General features: G+C 42.8%; 1 protein-coding gene across 1 annotated transcript; it reads left to right on the forward strand.

The window, feature by feature from the left end:
- Nucleotides 1–283: 283 nt before the first annotated feature.
- On the forward strand, nt 284–1,626 carry LOC136652551 (vomeronasal type-2 receptor 26-like; the record flags this gene model as incomplete). The annotated part of the gene is made up of 2 exons (XM_066629488.1): nt 284–356; nt 722–1,626. Coding segments are annotated over 2 exons (978 nt in total), but the record flags the coding sequence as incomplete, so codon positions are not given.
- Nucleotides 1,627–9,638: the final 8,012 nt, after the last annotated feature.

Genomic DNA, 9,638 nt, shown 5'->3' on the forward strand with positions numbered 1-9,638 from the left:
TGTTTTGAATCCCAGTAGGAAAAACAGATCTCTCTGCCGACTCTCCCTGAAGTCAAATACCACAGGAGTCCACAGCAGGTCGCTGGCAACAGGGGAGTTCTCTGTTGCTGGTCAGGATCAAGTTGATCTCCTGTTCTTGATAAGCTGAAGTGCACTGGAAGAGAAGGATGGTCGTGGTGGTGGGCATCCAATGTTTGCTTCAGCGTTTCTTCCCCTTCTTTCTTCTTAGAATCCGCCTGGTTCAACCTGTGTTGAGAGCTGCCGTGTCGGACACAGCAAGACGGTTCGAGAGGGAAAAGCAATCTGTTGCTATGATTGTACTTCGTGTCCAGATGACATGATATCTAACCAGACAGGTGACTGACAGTTGCTGATTTTCCAGGAAATATTTGCAAGTATTTGTCCACCCTAACATCATAACATATGCCTAGGTATGGTCTGTCCTTCTCCAAACACTTAAATTATGATGCACAGATTCTTAAAAGGAAACTGGTTGCAACTATAACAAGGGAGAAACCTTGAAAGATTTCAGAAGCAGTCCATTACACAGTTCAGTGCACTTAACTCCACTGGTGCCTGTCACTTGCTGCGTTTTGTCGTTCCCCTGATACTAAGCATTGTTCTCCAGGAAAATGAGGAATTCTTGTCCAACGTTTGCTTTCAACCTTCCATCATTCCTCTGGATTCATACAGCTACTGAAATTCTCTTTGTCCTTTTCAGATGCAGCTCATTGCGTCAAATGCCCAGAAGATCAGTACCCAAACAAGAACCAAGACCAATGTATCCCCAAACAGACAGCCTTCCTAAACTACGAGGAACCCTTAGGAATCAGTTTGGTTTCTATTGCTTTTTCCTTTACAGCAATAACAGTTATGGTGATACTGATCTTTTTAAAGAACTGGAACACTCCCATTGTCAAAGCCAACAATCAAAACCTCACCTGCATTCTTCTCAGCTCCATCCTGCTTTGCTACCTTTCCTCCCTGCTCTTCCTCGGCAAACCTAGCAAGGTGTCCTGCCTTCTCCGACAATCGGCTTTTGGCATCATTTTCTCTGTGGCTGTTTCTTCTGTTTTGGCAAAAACCATCACTGTGGTCCTGGCCTTCATGGCCACCCAGCCAGGGAACAGGATGAGGAAATGGCTGGGGAAAAAAGTGGCCCACTCCATTGTCCTTTCCTGTTCCCTCATTCAAGTGGGGATTTGCACTGTATGGCTGTTCACCTCTCCTCCTTTTCCAGATGTTGACATGCACTCCCAGACTGAGCATATCATAGTGGAGTGTAATGAAGGGTCGATCATCATGCTCTATTCTGTCCTGGGCTACGTTGGTTTTCTGGCCCTCACCAGCTTCACAGTTGCTTTCCTTGCCCGAAAACTGCCAGATACTTTCAATGAAGCCAAATTCATCACCTTCAGCATGCTGGTCTTCTGCAGTGTGTGGATCTCCTTCATTCCTGCTTACCTGAGCACCAAAGGGAAAGACGTGGTGGCCGTGGAGGTCTTTGCCATCTTGGCCTCCAACACTGGCCTCCTGACTTGCATTTTTCTCCCTAAATGTTATGTTATTGTGCTAAAACCAGATCTCAACTCCAAGCAGCTGCTAACAGAGAAAAGAAGAAATTAAGTCAGATTCTAAGATGATTGTTGTTTTGCATGTTTTTTCTCTCTATATGTTTCCATACAGTATGAATACAGGATCACAGCATTTCACATTTTTAATCATCCTGATTCTTTAGAATCCACAATGTGGGGTGAGAAATCATTTCAGAAGCAATAATTGCACCTCCTGGGTAGCTATCCATGGATAATGTTAATAATGCAAGATACAACCCAGAAGTCAAAATGTTGAAACAAGGAAATATCAAGTTCATATTAAAGGCATGATGCTAAGGCAACACAGGTTACCAGAAGAACCCAAGGGTTTCCATCCTCTAAAACAGCGTTGCCCAAACCCCAGCCCGGAGGCCATTTGTGGCCCTTGGGGACCCCCAAACCAGCCCACAGAGCATCCTCAGTCTCCAGTGAGCCTCTGGCCCTCCAGAGACTTGTTGGAGCCTGTGCTGGCCGGACGTGACTACTCTCAGTGAAAGGGTCCACTCTTTGACCTCTTGCGTGAGTTGCAGGCCAAGAGCTTCCTCCGCTGCTTGCTGTTTTACATCTGTGAAGCTGCAGCAAAGGCCAGCCTTGCTTTGTTCAATACATTACACATAAGCAGCCCCACAGCATTAATTGTTCTATCTTTCGATTGCCTTTCGAATAGACAGGTCTCTGGCAACATCGTGTCAGTAGGTAAGTCCCAAAGTTGATGAAAGATGTCAGAATTGTGCCCCACCCTGGAATTGAAATCTCCTGCAATTAGAATCTTATAAGAGGGAAATTTACCAGTCAGGTCATTAATTATACCACTAAGATATGCACATTGCTTTTCAGTAGCAGATTTATCTTTTAAAGGAGGCATATATATATATTAATTATCATTCTGCTTTGGGGCATTAGCTTCACGTTGATCGCTTGTATTTTGCAAAAACTGTCAGCCATAAATAGCAATTCATGTTTGAAAGCAGGTTTCACTAATATGGCAAGGCCTCCAACTGGGCGGCCTTTTACTGCATTCTTCCGTGCGGGTAAACATATAGAAAGAAACCCATCAAACTCAATAGGTCTAATTGCCCAAGTTTCCTGCAGTAAAATAATGTCTCGGTCTCTTAAAACAGTATCTAGCTCTTTTCCACGAGTCTTTGCAAACCAACCAGCGATATTCCAAGAAAGGATTTTCAGCTGGCCCTGTGGAATGCTCTGGGAGCGGGTAGGTGGAAGTCAATCTAATGAAGTTGACGCTGAGAGAATTTGAGTATCTGAATCCCTCTGATTTCTTATAAGAGAATGTCGTGTCCCTTTTTCAGGGGTAGTGTCCTCAGACAGTCTTGACTTGGCATCTAGGTTGTTCAGCAGCTTTGCCCCTTCTGAGGTTGTTTTGGTTTCTGGAAGAGGATGAGTGTAATCAGGTGTAGAAGGTATCTGCACCAATTGGCTAGATTGAATATCCTCTGATGAGAGCTGTGGTAGTTGTGCTGTAGCTTCCTCTAGATTAGCAAATACTGTCTGTTGTTTAGTTCTCTGCCGCTGCTTTCTCCAACACTACCATTGATTGGCAAAGGCCACTGACAATGGTCTCTGTATATGGTGAGTCCAGATTATTCAGAGGCAGTTCCATAGCCTCAGAGATCTGAGCCATGTTGACAGATGATAGACCTAGAGAGGAGGACAAACTACCTCCAGCTGGAGGCTCCTGATGAATCTCTGCCTGGATGGATCACCTCTGAGGCGGGGCTGCATCTGGAACAGAAGTTGTATGGTCTCATGAAGGAGGTAAGCTCTTAGATGATGCAGAGCCACAAGGGATCAATATAATGTCCGTTAGTTCTTGCCATACCATCTCCAATTTCTTGACCATTCTTAGTTGTTCCCGTCGGGGAAGAAATCTAAAAGCCTCCAGGGCCTCCCTGGTCAATGTGTCCTCATCAATGTTCAGGTACAGTGATAGATCTATTGACTAGGAGCTTGTGTTGCTGCTGAGAGAGCCAGTTTTCTGAGGAGATATCATAGTTTGTGGAGGGTCGTTAGGTGGACGCTGGGGAACATCACCAGTACTTGCAATCTCCTCAGAGCTGAGCACAGAGTTCTTTGAAGGATGTTTCCTGGCGCATTCCATATCTATGTCGGGCATCTCATCCTGTGGTTCTGCAGTTGAGTTAATGACCCTCTTAGGGCACCTTATTGAAGGTGAACTCACATGGTCCATCCTGACCAGTTGGTCATTTAGTGTTGCGGGGGGTCATTGGTTCAGACCTGCAGAGGTGGTTGAAACTCTTTTAGCAGTCAGCTCTATGGATGAAAGAGAATCTGGAGGAACAGACCCATCTGCCAAATTCCTTGAGTTATTGGATTCTTCAGCAATTTCCATACTATCAAGCTCAGTAGCATCGAGCTGTGATAAAAGGTCTTTCCTAGGATTTCCAGGCATTGTGCCCACAATGACATCAGCTGTTTCATCAACATCCAAAGGACAGCTTACCGACTTAGGTTCAGTCTCCCTCATTTGTTCCTGCCTTGTGGCAAACGTATACATCAGATGGGACTCTGACAGAGCGGGTTGGGAAAGCTTTCCACATATGTCTTTGTCAGTTCCTGGATATCGCAGGTTGGAATTGCGATTCAGTTCAGTTAAGGCAGTTTCTAGGCAGAGGGATAGGCTTTGCTAGGTAGCAGAGTCCCTTTCAGTAGTGTTCTTTATTATATTTGGACTCGGAGAGTTTGTTTGCTCATTAGAGGGGGATGTTGCTGCAGTCTTATCAGCTGTCTGAGCAGGCAAGAATCACTTTGTGCAGGGATGGAGGATGATACAGTGGTCAGAGGCTTGGAGCTATGTGTGGAGGAGCGCAGCAGCTCTTGATTAGAGTCAGAGAAATCAGAGAAGACTCTCTTTGCTGTTATTTTGAATGTACTGAGAAACCTTCTCATTCGAAGCAGAGTCAGGGGAATTGTAGAGGTGTCAAAGGACAGAAGGAGTCTGACTCTAGATGCAGGACTACTTAGCCATTGGGCACTTATCATGTCAATTTGATTAAGATCCATACATAAAAGTTTACTTAAGGATATTTTTACACAGAACCTGTCCCTCCATTTTCCATAATTTACTGGCACTCTGCCAACCTCCAAGAGAATTTGGTTTGCTTGGAAACAGCGTGAGTGAGAGCCAGCAGCTTTAAGCAAAGAGACAGGTTTGATCCTAGATTCTTTCGCAAAGACAGAGGCGTCCTTGGACATTATCTGCGTGTGGCTATAAGCTCGTGTTGTTGCTGGAGAACTGCCCTTGGGTCTTGGGGCTGATTGCACCTGCAGCTTCTTTTGTAGTTTATCAATTTGGGAGGATATAAACTTAAGTTCCCGAAAGATTGCCAAAACTGTTCTAGCCGCAACAAGGGAGTGATCTCCCAAAAGAGTTAAGATGGAAGTGTTGCCTGGTTCAAGGTCCACCTGTTTCTCTTGGTCTCTGTGAGTTAGGTCCTTATCTCCCAGTGCACTCTCATGAGCATAAACATTTACTGAGATCGCTTCAGGGCAGGACCCATTCTTAGTGTTTCCCAAACATGGTATGCTGTTATGTTCTTCCCCCTCCAAATCAATTTCAGCCTCTAGACAGCTCGAGTTATTAGATGAAGCAGGATTGGGAGTAACACTTACGGTCTCGTTCCAAGATGTTATTTGGTCCAGTCTGAGCTGTTTAGAGACCTTCAGAGGGGACCCGCTGCCAGCTCGCTGCCTTTTCTTTCTCCTGCCCATGCTCAATCCAAATCAATCCACAGAAGTAGGCACTCCAAAGCGGCAAAATAACCAGTATCAATGTTGTCAGCAGGATCTTCAGCTAGTTAAAATAACTTGGGAGAAGAAAAAACCTCCCACGTTGCCACTAAGGCAAAAAGATAAGAGCTCCAGCAGCTGAAATTCTGCTAGACGGCAGCCCAGTTCTAAGTAACATGACTGAGAAGCAGTGCTTCATAATGCTCAGAAGAAGCTGGGTTATTGCATCATGACCAGAAATATCCAGGACTGGGAAAAAGTAGATACTGCATGCAAATTTCCAAAAGTCAAGTGGGCTATAGAGGTCCCTACTTGGAAAAAGTGCTCCACTTGTGAAGGAAGGACTTCTTGGAGGACGATTCTTCTCTTAGAGCAGGGGTGTCCAAAATTTTTGTCAGGAGGGCTACATAATCTCTCTGACATATGTGTTGGGGGCCAGGAAAAAAAGAATTCCTTTACATTCAAAATTTAAAAAATGGTTTTACATAAATGAATATATTGGAGATGGAACTTATATGAATAAATGAAGGTTTCTTTTTTCTTTTTTTTAATATATTTTATTCATTCATTACAGATACAGGAAAGGAAATAGGCTTAACTTTGGGTAGGGTACAACACAGGTTACGCATAAGGTTTGGCCCCAGATTCCAACATACATCATTCAATTAACACAAAAAAACACACAATAATCATCAATACAAAGGTTTGCATATTTATCAATATAAAAAATTAATTTTTACGAAACACTCAATTTTATCTAACTAGATTTATCTGCCCAATCATAAAAAAACTTCCAATATTTTCTTACTCTATCTAAATCTCTCTCTTTCATTCTTTCTGTTAAAACTTCCATTTCTGCTACTTCATAAATTTTATCTATTAAATCTTCTTTAGTTGGTACATCTATAGATTTCCATTTTTGCGCAAACAATATTCTTGCCGCTGTAACAATATTTACAATAAGGTGTTTCTTAGGTTGGTCTTTAATTTCTGATGTCACATTTAGGGGGAATATTTCTGGTTTGAATGGTAATACACAATGCAATATCTCTTGCAACACTTTATGTATCATTTTCCAATATTTCTTTGCTTTTTCGCATGTCCACCACATATGATAAAAAGTTCCTTCTAACTCATTACATTTCCAACACTTATTTGATAACCCAGAGTACATTTTTGCTAACTTCTCTGGTGTTAAATACCATCTATAAAACATTTTATATAAGTTCTCTTTAAAAGTCACTGCTTTAGTTATCTTAATATTTGTATTCCAAATTTGATTCCAATCCTCCATTAATATATTATATCCAAATTTTTTTGCCCAACGCACCATTGCATCTTTAACTATCTCATCTTCCATTCTCATCTCCAGGAGAAAACTGTACGTTTTTCTTATATACTTCCCCTCATCAATCAAAAATATTTTATCAAAACTTATATCTTCTTCACATAGACCTATTTTTTGGTCTTCTCGTAATCTTGTTCTTATTTGCATTTCATTTCACCAGTCCAACTTTATTCCTTTCTCTTCTAACTCAGACTTAATTAAAATCTCTCCTTTATTGTTCAGCAAGTCACTATATGACATGCACAATACCACAATACCACAATTTTAGACTTTTCATAGTTTAGCTGCAAAGAGTTTGTTGTAAGATATTCAATGCAGGCTTTGACCAGTCTCCATAAGCCCATTTTTGTACATGAGATCAGAGCCATGTCGTCAGCTTATAAAAGTAAAGGGACGTCCACCGATCCTAGTTTGGGGCAATGCGAGTCAAGCTTTGATAAGATGGGGGCCAAATCATTGATGAAAAGGATGAACAGAGTGGGTGCCAGCCCACAACCCTGCTTGACCCCCTTGTTGATCGGGATTGGAGCTGAAAGGTCACCTTGTGGGGATAATTTCACTTGACAGGAAGTATTTAGGTGTAGGACACGAATTAGTTCTAGTAATCTTTTGTCAAGTCCCATCCCTTTTCAAGATGTCGACATGCGCTCCCAGACTGAGCACATCATAGTGGAGTGTAATGAAGGGTCGATCATCATGCTCTTTCTGTCCTGGGCTACGTTGGTTTTCTGGCCCTCACCAGCTTCACAGTCGCTTTTCTAGCCCGAAAACTGCCAGATACTTTCAATGAAGCCAAATTCATCACCTTCAGCATGCTGGTCTTCTGCAGTGTGTGGATCTCCTTCATTCCTGCTTACCTGAGCACCAAGGGGAAAGACGTGGTGGCCGTGGAGGTCTTTGCCATCTTGGCCTCCAACACTGGCCTCCTGACTTGCATTTTTCTCCCTAAATGCTATGTTACTGTTCTAAAACCAGATCTCAACTCCAAGCAGCTGTTAACAGAGAAAAGAAGTAATTAAATCCGATTCCAAGATGATAGTTGTTTTGCATGTTTTTCTCTCTCTCTCTGTTTCCACACAGCAAGAATACTAGAGCACAGCATATCACATTTTTAACTCAGTCCAGATTCTTTGGTATGGAATGTATACGGTGGGATGAGAAATCATTTCAGAAGCAATAGTTGCATCTCCTTGGTAGCTATCCAAGGATAATGATAATAATGCAGGACAAAGACACAACCCAGAAGTCAATGTTGAAACAAGGAAATACAAAGTTCATATAAAGACATGATACTAAGGCAGCACAGGATCACCAAAAGAACCCAAAGGTTTGAATCCTCTAAGAGCAGAATCTTCCTCCAAGAAGTCCTTCTTTCACATGAACAACAATTTTTCTGAGTAGAGGAAGGGAATTTTTGTAGTCCAAACTATTGGAAATTTTCTATAGTTCTGAGGTGTTTTTTTTTTCCAATCTTCGATATTTCTGGTCATGATCCAATAACCCAATTTCTTCTGAGCATTATAAAGTGCTGCTTCTCAGTACTTTTACCACAGTACACTTATAGTACACTTAAATCGGGCCCTTTTCTTTCAATGTTCATCATCTAGATCTCAATCATAATGATCTCTAGGTTGATGCATTAGACCAGAATAAGCACCCAACACTGCTGCACTGGTGGGGTCACTGGGTCGGAAAGAGAGAAATTGCGATATGCCTTCTGTGGTATCATGAAGAGGTGTGGAAGGTGCATACTGCATCGGCTGACACCCTCAGGGGGATGGAACCACTAGTGGTCGACGTTTTGGAAACCTTTTAGACTCTCCGTATTTATGAATAATAGCATCAAGTTATATGGGATTTAAATGTTCTATATGGGAATAGTAATTGCATGCAGAACATAAATGAAACAAACCATGTTGAATTATCTGCATTCTATCACACATTGGGCCATTTAACCCCCCAAAGGAAAACACAACTGCCTTATGTAACAAAAAGTGAATTTGCTGAACTCAAAATTCACCAATAACACTGATAGTTCCAAGAACCAATGATGTGTTATTGTGACACAGCAGGCAACCAAAAAGGTGCACAAATGCAGAGATGGACAAAACCAGTGCAGCTTGACTTGAGTCAAGTTATGAGTCTCCACCCCCTTTAACTTGACTCAAAAACAAGCCCAAACAAGTGGACTTTCCGAGTTGCCTAGAGCATTGTGGGGACTCTAAAAGACTCAAGTCCTGACTTTTTAGGTAAAAAAGGCAACTGCAGCTCTGCGGACAAAAATGGAGCTGCTGGCAGGGTGTGTGTGTGTATGTTGGAGTTCTCATTTGATACTCCCCTGGTATCCCCATCCCATCTGTAAACAAGGTGGGAGGGGGTGGAACAAACTGTGTGAGAGTGGGGACAGAAGCGGTGAGAGGCAGGAGGGTCACATGCAGCAGCTGGTAGGTTTACCAGTACGACCCACTCCTTTGCAGCTTGACTCAGAAGTAGTTCCACTGTGGCCAGTCATTCAATGAGTCTGCTGAAACCATGCCATTTCTTCTGGATGACTATCAACCACCACTACCCTTGGCCAACTTGGGCCAACTACCCTTCCCATACTTGTTAGGGGAAAAACCATCCAATGATTACCAGTTCCTTCAGAGATGGACAAGAAAGCCTGCTCCCACCTCCCCCGCATCTCAGTGCAAAACCAAAACATTAACCCTTCCCCGTCTCCTGGCTGGAATTTCCCTGCAGACTCAAGGCAGACTCAATTCTGCATGCGTGGGGACTCATTTTCAAGTCAGTGGCCTGGACTCAAGTACCTTGCCAGAGTAAATCATACCTGATGTTTTCAATGATGCCAAGCTGGTCACTTTTAGTATGCTGACGTTCTGCAGTGTGTGGATCTCATTCATTCCCACCTACTTGAGCACCAAAGG

This window comes from Tiliqua scincoides, chromosome 5 (genome assembly GCF_035046505.1).
Source record: "Tiliqua scincoides isolate rTilSci1 chromosome 5, rTilSci1.hap2, whole genome shotgun sequence".
NCBI lineage: Eukaryota > Metazoa > Chordata > Lepidosauria > Squamata > Scincidae > Tiliqua > Tiliqua scincoides.